Here is a 13397-nt window from a genome sequence, read left to right as displayed (position 1 = left end):
AACTCATACAAACCAAGTTAACATTTCTTATACTTTTTCTGGAAACAAACAAACCTGCCTTTCATTTTAAACTAACTGTGAAATCTCAAATGATAATTATACTATATAATTTTAGTATACAATATATTTTAAATACAATATATTTTTTAAAATTATATATTCTTGATTTTATTTCTTTTGTCAGTTATATGGTAATAATTATCTTTTTCCAATTTATAACTTATTTTTTCATTTCTTTAAGGTGCCTGAAGGAGATATTAATTTAATACAGTAAAATTATATACCTTTTCTTTAAAAATGTGAGTTTTGGGCCCTCATTGGTGGTGAAACAGGTTAAAGCACAGCACTATGAAGCTATATGCTGTCACTGCAGCACAAATTCAATCAATGGTCAGGGAGGTGACCCATATGGTGTGGCAGACCTCTCCTACCTGCCTGCTGCTCTCCTCAACAGTATATTTCGGTTAATCTGCCTGTTCTGCTCCCCACTCTGTCTCTGGTAAATCCTTTCACCAACCCTCTTCACCCCCTTACCCCCCACACTTCTGGTCTGTACCCAGTTCTGTATGCATAAATACATAAAGCTTAAAAAAAAAAAGTGGGCCCTCCCACTTTGGTGGCACAGTGGGTTAAAGCACAGCACTAAGAATCAAAAGCTACTTCCGCCTGAGTTCGATCCCCGCCTTCCCCGATCCACAAGGCGTGGCAGACCTCTCCTGACCAGCTCGCTGTTCCCCTCAGCAGTGTACTTCGTCGATCTGTCTGTTCTGCTCCCCACTCTGTCTCTGGTGAAGCATCTCACCCTCCACATCTCTGGCCTGTACCCCAGTTCTGTATGAATAAATAAATACATCTTAAAAAAAAATGTGAGTTTTGACTTAAATGCTTTCTTACCCTAATATTGGAATGATATTCATATGTGTTTCTACAAGGGTCTATTTCTAAAATTTTACTTTTGGCATTTAAAATAGTAACTTGAGAGCCCTCCCTGGTGGTACAATGTGCTAAAGTGCAGCACTATTGAGTTATCTGCAGCCTCTGCTGCAGAAGTTCGATCCCTGACCAGGGAAGTATCCCACAAGGTATAGCAGACCTCTTCTGTCTTGCCCACTGTTCATGTCAGTAGTGTATTTTAGTGTATCTGTCTGTTCTGCTCCTCACTCTGTTTCTGGTGAATCCTTTAATCCCCCTGTACCTCTGGCCTGCACCCCAGTTCTTGTATGCATAAATAAATAAATATTTTTTAAAAAAGGACAATAACTTGAAAGGATTGAAGATGAAGGGAGTTTATAGAAAAAGAGTATTTTATATAAAAATATTGCAATGTTACTAATTAAAAATTGGACTTATTAGTCAAGCATCTGGTTAACTGTGAAACGAAAAGGCCTTAAGTGTACCATGGTGCTGGTGACTAAATGTCATCGTTGGCTAGCACCATACTCTAACAGAATATACATTGTATTTAGGATGCTACGACATAAAAGATAAAGAGTACACTTCGGAGAATGTAAATATCAGTTATTTTAAAGCTACAAAAAAACTTTTCATAATATAAAAGTGTTATAATACTACACACAGGATTTATTGGTCCTTGCTTTTATATTCTCTTTAATGTTTCTAGTAATACTTTCTTTCCCATTGGTCCCCAAAGATTTTTCTTAAATTCTTCATGTTGTTTTAAAACAATAAAGGCAATCTTCTTCAGGGTTTAAAACATTAGTCAGTCAAACACTTGTAGGAATTATAAAAGGACCAGGCTCAAAAATAGTAATATGAAAATACTTAAAGTAGTAAAGCAAGTTCCTATTTTATCTTGATATTAGTTGAGAATAGAAATACAGGACTGTTTTCCATCCATCTCATTTAATCACTTCGAATACTTTCTTTTTTCCCCCAGTGTACAACTAGAGAGCAGTGACATATTCTGAATGTCATTATACATATTTAGATTGTAAGAAGTAAGAATCTCAAAGGAGCACTCAAGCTAGCTATCAGCTATAGATGACCTGCATCTATTCTTTTATCTTCTTACAATTTCAAAGCACTATGGGCAGTGTCAGGGTAATACAATATGGTAGAAGCATACTTAGATGAATTATTCGTGGCCACAGTAAATTATTTTTGTTTTTAAACAGTAAAGGTGAAGACAGATATATAAGTATCTTAAACAATATAATTTAATTAACGGAGGTAAAGTCATTATACATAGTTATATGAGCTCTTCTCTACCTAGTGATGTTTTACAGTTTAATAAAGACATTACCTGTGCTCGTTTTTCCATATCCTGACAAGTACCTAGCTGCTCTTCCATTGCAACTCTGATTTGCCTTGCTTCGTATTCCAATTGTCTTCTGGTCATATCCGTTTGTAAGGAAAACTGAAAGCACAGATGAAGGAATTGTTAGTTATCTTGTGAATGTATATTTATCATCAAGAACAAAAATAAAACATAAAACCAATAAAGAAAACAAAAAAAATTACTGTCAGAAAACTGCTTTATTCCACAGAGTACTAACACTCAGACTGGGTCCCTGACTTGAAAAGTTGAAGCACTCTGTTGTTACACAGTCACAAATGGTTTTAATTCAATTGTACCATTTCATTTAAAATACATAGTCGGTCCACTAGGGTGAGCCTATCTTCAGTTCCGTCACGATTCTTCTTTGCTGATGAAAACATTACTTTTACTAACTAAACCCAACAAATAAATGTGGAAAACTTACAAGTTAAAAAAAATCCATCATCCTTGAGTTTATATCTCAATGTACAGTAACAATGCTATAACATGCAGATTAAAAAGACTTATTCATTTGTAAAATGAAGAAAATTGGCTAAGAAAAAAATAACTTTTCTGTAAATATAAATAACCATAGATTGTTAGGGCAAAGCCAACAAACTTTTTGGTAAAAATCCAAGACTAAAGATAAGTTGAAACAAATGCAAAGAAGTACCTTCACTCATAAAGGGTGTTGATCCATTAAAAAATTTACTAACCCACTAATTGACTGCCCAAGCACTGATAATTGGTAGGCATAAAAAGTATAAAATCAATTAAGATAATGAAACACATGTTCCAACAGGTAAAAAAGGATATGTGATTAGATGAAATGATTACAGTTACAATGGGCCACGGAAAAAAATGAAGTATGCTCTAATGCCCATTAAATTTGTGTTTGACACATTTCTGACTCAGAACTCTATAGGCACAAGGATCACAAATTGCATGGTTTTACGTTAGAGAAATTCTCACTCTTTTTTCTTGCAATATACAATGACATTCAAGTATTAAATGTATTTGTATAGGCTTACCCAAATTAAGGCCTGCAATATAGGTAAAATGGTCTACCTGTTATTTCTAATCCCCAATGAGCCAATTACTATTCTACTTATTTGTCTCCCATTTCCCTATGCAACAACTGTATGTTGCAATAATGTGGTTTAGATATGATGTTTTAAACAATGTCTAAGATCTTGGTAAGTATTTGCATATGAAAGTGTTAACTTGGCTTCCCAAATGAAAGCAAAATTTTCTAATTTGTGAATTAGAAAATATCTATGCAATAAAGATTGATAAAGTTGTCAAATACTCCATAATAATTTCTTATATATGATATTAAATAAACATGGTTGTTTATTTAATGAATTGATAAAGGAATACATGACAACTGATCTTTGTTTCAGTTATTAACCAATTGCTTTTGAGTGGTCATATACATCTCTGCCCTTTCCTAAATTTGACTACATGTACATAGTTGAACTCTACATTGTATATATTCTTTCCTGTTTTATTTTTTTGAAACTGAGGTAACACTGGTTTATAACACGAATGATTCAAGGATATAGGCTGACATCTCTTCAGATGTGTTACCATCCCATATGTAACCACCAAAGCATTTATAGTCCTCAACCATAGTCCACTGAAATTATGTATACTCTAATTATCAAAATGAATGGTTAACAAAGCTTCATTTTCCAATAAGCATTTGTTCACTATTTGTGTCTCTTTAACTCCTGGGAAGATATTAAAGACACTGTCAAAGACAGGGGTCTTTTTCTCTTCCTCTCAAAAGCTGGATGACAGTTCTAAGAGAATAAGCACTTAAAACTTCTAGTTCTCGCTCCTGCCAGAAAATGCCCATCCAGAAAATCAGGCTAAGTATATGTTTTAGAAACAATCTTCCTTCTTCCTACTTTTGTTTTTTGGTTTATTCTATTTCCTCAAGTGCTATTAGAAAATGAAAAATCTAAGCTGGGAGAGGAGAATACATTTTATCTATGGACATATATGGAAATACACTGTTGTCTGAAATTAATAATATGTTTTAGAAATCCTTCTGTATGTGCCATTCCATGAAAGAAGGAGCTGACAGGGACAGGTTGGGTGGGAGAAGTTGACAAGAATAAATTCTTTTTACATAGCCATACTTGCAAAGTAAGAATATTTTTGCTTTAGCAAAAAGTTCTAAAATCCATGATAATAACTAGTGTTATTTGTAATAACTAGAATAGGACTCAAATTATATTCAGATAATTTTATTACAAAAATTATATGACATGATTCCTGTAATGTAGTTTTAAGAAGTAGACAGGTGGTGATAAAACATTTTTAGAATATGCTTTGGTAATTCAACTCAGGATAAAAAACCAGGTATCTAGTTGAATCTTGATAAACATATACTTTAAAAATAACTATCAATGCAGTAATTTTGAAATTTTAATGGCTAACCTAGGTACTAGTAAAAGTGAAGTTGTTAAAGTCTAAAATAAGTCATATTTCCAAGTTACTTACATTTTCAGTTAAAGGAAGACTATCTATTCTTTTTGTGAGATTCTGAAGTTGAGCATAATACCAGTCTTTTTCCTTTTCTTCTTTGTCAAGATCAGCAAGGAGTAATGATCTGTTTTTTAAAAAAAGTGGAGTTTACACAATGCTGGTACCAATGTGTAATAGGAATATTTTTAAGTGTTTGTAAAGTTCCTTTTTTAAACAAATACTAATAATAAATGGAAAACATGATTATGGATTTTTGAAGACTTAAGATTAATACAATCATTAAGTATGAACATTAAAATATTAAAAATTTTTATTTAAATTGGTAATCATTCTTATTAGAAATATTTACATTTTAATCAGAGACTTTCTTCACACAAAAGTAATGATGATAACTGACAGAGTTGTATACATATGCGATTATACCCCCAAATTAATAAAAGATTAACACGTATAATAAAGGAGAAAAGAAAAGTTGTATATTATATAAAAAAAACAAAAACAGAAATCTAGAGTATTGATAGTTTTTCATTTTTCATTAATCAAAATAATAAGAACATACTGTGACTGTGTAATAAAAATAAGTTATTTCATGAGAAATTTTTTTATTATTTGGAACTTGAAGACTAATTTGATATATAACTTCTGAACAATCTAATTGATGACATTCTTATTATCCTCAAGAAATTATAGTTAATCATAATATTAACATGTATAACACACATGGACATAAATGTAAAGTAAGAGTGTCACTGGGATAACACTCTGTAGGTACAAAAAGAGCATGATTCATCTCCTTTCACATGACTCTTTCTCCTAAGCAATAACTACAATAATTTTTTGGTGTATATTTTCTATTCTATAAATATGCAGTAAGGTATATACACTTACAAATACATTTAAAAAATAAATAATAGTAATTATTGTATTATCTCATAACTTTTTTCCACTTAAAAAAAATCTATCTTCAAGAATAACCTTTACTAGAACAGAAAAAATGCGCTTACTTTTTGCTAGCTGCATAGTGAATACATAAAGGGTAAACTGTCAATCCTTCTGAGTTAGAGTTTTTCTAATCTCTTGGTAATGTAAGCAATACTGTACTGATTATCCTTATACATAATCTCATTTTACACATCTCCAAACAAGCATATAAGTAAAATTCCAAGGATATGCAAACTTTTACCATATTCCAATATTAGATGTATAGATTTTATGCTCCCACTACCTTCAACAGTGCTTAAACTTGTAACTGAAACTAGGTCTATATCCTGAAGTATAGTTTTTAGGGTTTAGTGATTTTTTTTTTTAAAGATATATTTATTGCATAGAATTGGGATGTAGGCCAAGAGTACAAGGGATGAGAGAATTCAGCAGAGACAAAGTGGTGAGCAGAACAGGCAGACTGACTGAAACACTGTGTTGAAATATACGGAAATATAAAGGAGAGATCTGCCGACCATATGTAGGTTAGCTCCCTGGCTGGGGATTGAACTCAGGTCAAGTGGTGAAAGCACTGAGATATAACCTTTAAGCCTCTAGGGAGCCCTTTGTGTTAATATTATCATTTAAAAAAAAAAGATTTATTTATTTATGCATACTGAACTGGGTTACAGGTCAGAGATGCAGGGGCAGTGAGAGGATCACCAGAGACAGAGTGGGGAGCAGAACAGGCAGTTTGACAAAGCTGAGGGGAGCAGTGGGCAGGTCAGGAGAGGTCTGCTGTGCCATGTTGATCACCTCTGGCTGGGGCTTGAACTCGTACAGAAGTGGCTGCGGCTAGCTTGCAGTGCTGCATCCTTACCCGTTGCGCCACCAGGGAGGGCCTACTCATCTTTTTAAATAATGCTTCTTCACATAACACATACATACAGAAAACCCCAATGACTCCCTACACTAAAAGACTGTTAAACAAATTTGATAAAATTCTAGGATACAAAAATCAATGTAAAATTTTGTTGTCTATCTGTAGATTAGTAGTGAATTTCAGAGAGAATATATAGCAATAATTTTAATCAAGGAGGTGAAAAGTTTATACAAAGAAAAATGTAAGATACTGATGAAAGAAACTGAAGACACAAACAAAAAGGGATTTGAAAAATTAATAATTTTTTAAAACTCCAAAACTAAAAGTCCAAACTACCCAAAACAACTTATAGATTTACCGCAATCCTTATCAAAATTCTAAAGGATTTTTTCAAGAAAGAGAGTAATTTTAAAATTTACATGGCATCACAAAAGATGGTGAATAAATAATCCTGAAAGAGTAATCTTGAGAACATAACGAGAGGCATTATGCATTCTAGTTTCAAATGATAGTACAAAGCCACAGTAATAAAAGTATGGCAATGACACAAAAAACAGACCCAGATGCCTCAATGGAACATAATAAATTTGAGATGTAAATCCATCCATCCATCCATCCATCCATACATATATATATATATATATCCAATTAACTTATGGCAACAGAGTCAAGAATACACACGAGGAAAAGAAATTTGCTTCAATGAATGGTGTTGGTAAAACTGTGACAGCCAATGGCAAAAGAACATAATTGAACCATCATAACTATACCATAAACAAAAACTAACTCAACTAATTCAAGACTTGAATGTAAGATAAGAAACTCTTAGAGGAAAACTTAGGTAGTGAGCATCTTATATTGACCTTGATGATTTTTTGGATTTGACTCTAAAAACAAAGGCAACTAATGCAAAAGTAAACAAGAGAGACTGCTTAGAAAGCTCTGCACAGCAAAATAAACCATCAAAAAAATAAAAAGACAAACTTACCACAAATCATACCCAACAAAGGTATATATTGTTGGGTAAAATATGAAATACATATAAATTATAAAAATATAAAATATATATATATATAACATTATATAAATACAAAAAGAACTAATACAATTCAATAGCAAAAAACCCAAACAATTTGATTTAAAAAAATGGCCAGAGAAACTGAATACACATTTTCCCAAAGTAAACATACAGATGAACATGTATATGCAAAGGTGCTCAGTATCACTAATCATCAGGGAAATGAAAATTAAATACAACAACATTGATTGGCCTTTTAAGATCATTTTATACACACACACACAAAAATCAGAGAAACACAAGTACTGCATCATCTGCATGATTTAACTTATATGTGGAATCTTAAAAAGAATTACCCGTCCTCCAACTAAACTTACAGACTGAACACACTCGTGGAGTCAGAAGTAGGGAATGGGCAAAATGGTGAACAGTTTCAAAAGGTACAAATGTCCTGTCATAAAATGAATCTTGGGATGTAATATACTGTCTGGTGACTGTAGTTAGTAATACTGTATTCTATTTTTGAAATTGCTAAAGAGTAGATCTTCAAAGTTCTCATTACAAGAAAAGCTTTCTAAACTATTTGTGGTAATAGACGTTAACTAGACTTCTATGGCGATCATTTCAACATATACAAAATAGTGAATCATTATGTTATATGCCCAAAACTAATGTTATATAGCAATAAAATATTCTTAATGCAAAAAAAAAAAATGCTTTTTCATGTAATCTCATGTATTAGTCCTCTAGCTACCTCAGTGACCTAGAAGGCTTGGTACTTTTTTTTTTTTTAAAGATTTATTTTATGTATATAGAGCTGGGTACAAGCCAGAGGTACAGGGGTGGTGAGAGGATTCACCAGAGACAGAGAACAGGCAAATTAATGAAGTACACTGCTGAGGGGAGTACCGATCGGGTCAGGAGAGGTCTGCCACACATTGTGGGTCACCTCCTGGGTGGGAATCGAACTCATGCGGAAGTGGCTTTAGCTTCTTAGTGCTGTGCTTTAACCCGCTGCACCACCAGGGAAGGCCTGCTTGGTACATTTTTAATAGTGATTTAATAAATAACTGTTAAATATACTAATGGTTAACAGACAGTAGCTGTTACTGAATCTCTATGTGCCAGATATAGTACTAAGTACATTTCCCAAAGGCTAATTTAATCCTCAAAACTTTTCAGGGAAATTTGGGGGAGGCCAAGGGGAGATAGACTTCCTTTTTTTTTTTAATTAAATAACAAAACCCACTAACTCATGTAAATTACTCATGAACTTAAAAAGGAGAACAAAGTTAAATATGAATTTAAAAAATATATGACATACCATAATGTGTAGATAGTCTCTCAGTTTAAGACTAGCTCTAATTAGTTAAGTTTTAAGTACCCAGCTTTTCTCAAGTTGTTGTATCATTCTAACTATACAAGTGATTAATGATCCTTTTTTTTTTTTAAATAAAATGAAGAGGGAACTCAAATAGAACTCCTCTTAGTATCACTGTATTAAATTCTGCTTAATTAACACTAACATTAACCATACTCAAATTAACTATTTGAGTATATTCATTGTAGGAAAACTCTGAAAACACAGAAAATTAAAAAAGAAAATTAAGATTATCCAGTATTCCCCCTAAATATACAATGTATGAAATCTTTTTGTACAGTTATATAAAATTTTCAAAATTCATACTTTAATGCTTATAGTAGTCTTTCATTTTATAGAGCAACCAGTTCTTTTGGAAATTATAAAATGTGAAAATAGGGCCCTCCCTGGTGGCACTACGGCTCGAAACACAGCAATGTGAAGCTACCTGAAGGTACTGCAGCATGAGTTTGATCCCTGGCCAGGGAGGTGACCCACACAGCACAGCAGACCTTGCCTGACCTGCCTGCTTCTCCCCTCAGCAGTGTATTTCAGTAGTTTTGCTCCCCAGTGTCTCTGGTGAATCTCACACCTTGTACCTCTGGCCCGTACCCCAGCTCTTGCATGCATGCATAAATAAATCTTTTTTTAAAAAAGTAAAAACAAGATGTCAGGTGGTTGCTTTATAATCTAATTAGAGTAAATAATTCATCTCCAACTTTTTTGATATACAGATTGTTTTGAGTATGTTCTATTATAATTAATATTTGGTACAAAACTCTCTGAGTCTAGTAATTTAAAAAAAAAAAAAACTCTTAAGAGTGGACTAACCAGGTTTTTGATACATTTTACCAACCTGGCTTCCAGAGGTTGGTAATTTATAATCACACCACAAATACCCAAAGGATACCATTTCTTTTCCCATATACTTTGGCAACAAAAGAAACAAGATGTTACTTCCTTCCTTTATTGCTACCAACTTAATCTTTGCTTTCTTTCTGCTTTTTGAAACAATGTAAAACTTTCAGAGGGCTTCTCTAATTAGTGTATGGTTTCTCCTTATTACCTGTTCTTTACTGGATAAAAGCACTAAAGCTTCCCTGTTTTTTTTTCAAACTAAACAGAAATTTCCTAAATGACCAAAATTATAAAGTCTCCTTGCCTTTTGGGCAACCATGTAATTTTAATGTCATAGTAATAAAACAGAAAATAGGGCTACATTCTTTTGATTATGCAGGGTTTCTCACCATTTCATGATGTAGTAAGGAATAAACTTTTGGCTTTATTGTTATTTCAGGGTCTTTGAGTCTTGTGCTTCTGGTAAGGGGAAGAAGGATGGGGGAAGAGGATCCTGTAAGACACTATATATAGTATAGCAGGAAATCTTCGTGCATATAGTTTATGGTCTGTCTGCTCTGAGTTAGTTTTCCAGCCTAAGGACCAATCTGATGTTGTGCAATGAGCCAGTGCTATTGTAACTGGTAGCTAAAGTCATTGAGTGTTACAGGTGGTGCTGGTGAGAATTGATATGATCAGGGAAAATGCTAAAAAGTATCACACTTTGGGAGTGGAATAATGATTAGAAATATAAAGGAATGCAGAAGGGGGATGGGTTGATTCAGTCTTGGGGATTCAACATTTGAGGCCAGCCCCCCACCATGCTAATCTTCCAGAAAGCTGTTGTGTGCCTCTTTGAATGCAGAAAGGCCTCCAATAACCAACCTCAGAGAGGAAAAGTTTGGAAGCTTTTCAAGTAGCCTAGCAGGTGAAAATTATTCCTGTTTTTGCTGTTGTTACAGCCCAACAGAGAAATCAAAGACCTAGAGCCAGAGCCAGGTACCTCACTAATTTGTGTTGAGTGTGGCTGTATGTTGGGTAGTTCAACTACTGCACTTGCTGTCTTGAGTGTTGCTTGTCTGGTGCTGTGCTGGAGCATCCAGGCAGCTCTGGGAGCATCTTCTAATGCATTTTCCGTTGACTTCATGAGTTGGAACCTGGCCTAGAGTCTGGCTGCTGCATGCTCCAGATCAGCAGAGGCAGGAAGACGCCATCTTGTGCACATGGCCTGTTGTTCGGGAGAGGAGCTCTGCATCCTCAGTGGCAGGAAAATACCATCTTGGCTGTTTTTGTTTAGGACTGGAAAACACTGGACACTGCTTTGTATAAGGTAAACGGCCATTTTTGGCCTCAGTCACTCTTTGTTTCTCCCTGGTTTTAAAATAAACTGCATTGTTGTTCTCTCAGTAGTCTTACAATTGTGCGCATGGTTGAAGAACTTAGACAGTGACAGGTAAACTTATTTGGGCAGTGTGTTTGACCTGTTTTAGTGCCCCTTGCTGCCCTGTATCGCTATCTTAAGACCAGTCTCAGAACAGTGGGTTGAGCCTAAGGCCCCATGTCCAGGGGGGTCATAAGGAGCTCTGGGGGCTGGAATTCACAGTGTCCTAGCAGTACTGAGGGCCTGCTTATTGAACTGTCTTTGTTAAACTCACTATTAAAAGGCAGATGGAAATGAAATATTAAGGTGGTTTCTTAGGGTGTTAGCCACCTGTCTTCCAGACTGCTGGCTGTCAGATTAAAATGCACCTTAAAGATTCAATTCCTGTCTACTTTATTGGCATTGACATTTGGTGGTGACAGACCTAATTCCAGTCTTCCAGTAATATGATATGGGGCTCTTTCCAGCAATTGTAATCTGATAGCAACCCTTACATAAAAAATTCAAGGCTACTTTGGCAAAAGCTACCACTGGATCCATAGTCTTATTGATTACATCCACCCCTGGGTAGAGAATGAAGCTGTCTGCCCAGGAACTAAAATAGGTTCCTTTTGAATGGCACCAGAGCCCTAGCTTCTCAGTAGTCTCTATGAGGACTTCTGTTTTGGGGTAAATATGGCTCAACCACTGTAATATGGTTTAGTTCTCTGGTGCAGGAATGGCTTCCACCACAGAAGGTCTTAAGCCTTTTGGGAGTTCTATTAAGAACTACTTGATGATAATGATGCTGAATAGTTGAATTCCTTTCCTCAAGGAGCCTTAAATATTTAATGGTTACTACAACATGGTTCTGTCCTCCTCCTTCAGAAGCCAGGTCTTCTCTTAGTAACTGATTGCAATTAGCTGAGCAACTGAACTATTTCTGGTTTTGCTGCTGTTACAGTGTAACAGAGAAGGTGAAGGCACAGAGCTAGCCTTGCTGAGCTGTGAATGTGGCTGTCTGATCAGGTCCTTTGGCTGCTGCATGTTCTGTTTTGGAGTGTCATTTGTCTGGTGCTGTGCCGGGGCATCCAGGTAGCTCTGGGAGCATCTCCTGTTGTATCTTCTGTTGCCTTCATTAGTTGGGAACCTGTCCTAGAGATTGCCTGCGCCAGGTCAGCAGAGGCAAGAGACACATGGCCTATTGTTCAGGAGAGAAGTTGTTTTCTCAGTGTAGAGAAGATGCCATCTTAGCTGCTTTTGTTTAGGACTGGAAAACACTGGACACTGCTTTGCATGAGGTAAACAGCAAATTTTGGCCTCAGTAACTCTGATTTTCCCTGGTTTGTTAAATAAGTACCATTGTTATTGTTCCCTTAGCCTGAAGAGTCTTGCAATTGTGCACATGGGTAAAAAAAAAATCACAGTGATCAGTAAACTGTGGCTTTAATGCATTTTGCTGCCCTGTATCAATAATCAAAACAGTCACTTAATACAGGATGTAGGAACTAAAATTTAGTGACTTTAATCCAATAGGTAACCAGAAATTCATTAAAAAAAAAAAAAAAAATCAGTTCCCTAGTTCAACCAGACATCAGTTGTGATTATGTGTACTATTCAATGTACAGAGCAGTTGAAGTATTTAAGTGACAAAGTTAAGTCTTAGAATCCCAAGAAATTGCCTCACTTATATTTTCAGTTTAATATAAGTGCCATCAGTAACATGCTATCTTTGAATAAATGAAAATGTTAAAATGTTACTGATCACTCACCATACATGCTTTATAATCCATATCTTGCGTGAATGACAAAATAAAAGTAAAACTGGCACATACAACTTACTATTTAATAAAGAAAAGTTACCTCTCTTTCTCAAGTTCTTCTAAATAACCAGTATTTTCTCTGCTTCCATTCACAAACCCTCTTCTTGGAAATGAACCCATAGGAACAGGGCTGCACTCTCCTGAACGACTAGACACGGATCCTTCCCGGCTTCCATAAGAACGGAGAGACATTTTTGTCCGCAGTTTCACTCCTGGGAAATTACTGCTATCTAAGTTAAGTTCTAAATTAAACAGAGACAAAATTTTATATAATACTTGCTTTAAATTGGCTTAAAATATTGTTAATGCAATTATATTGTTCTCAAATTTTAATCCATTGTAAAATAGTTAAAAATACATTACATATAGTATATGAAACCTGTAGTAGTACTAAATTATAGCAGTTAGTTAGTAGCAAAAT

General features: G+C 34.7%; 1 protein-coding gene across 1 annotated transcript in view; it reads right to left on the bottom strand.

Moving 5' to 3' along the window:
- Positions 1-13397, bottom strand: part of APC (adenomatous polyposis coli) — a 116553-nt gene that overhangs the window by 69241 nt on the left and 33915 nt on the right. The window contains exons 4-6 of the mRNA XM_004678370.2: positions 13017-13218; positions 4790-4898; positions 2264-2377 (exon numbers count right to left, since the gene is read on the bottom strand). Coding sequence (XP_004678427.1) covers positions 2264-2377; positions 4790-4898; positions 13017-13218 — 425 coding nt within the window. The remainder of the gene's footprint in view (positions 1-2263; positions 2378-4789; positions 4899-13016; positions 13219-13397) is intronic.

The sequence above is a fragment of the Condylura cristata genome, unplaced genomic scaffold (assembly GCF_000260355.1).
Source record: "Condylura cristata isolate star-nosed mole 26May11 unplaced genomic scaffold, ConCri1.0 scaffold00007, whole genome shotgun sequence".
In the NCBI taxonomy this organism is placed as follows: domain Eukaryota; kingdom Metazoa; phylum Chordata; class Mammalia; order Eulipotyphla; family Talpidae; genus Condylura; species Condylura cristata.
This window is presented reverse-complemented; position numbering and strand designations above follow the sequence as displayed.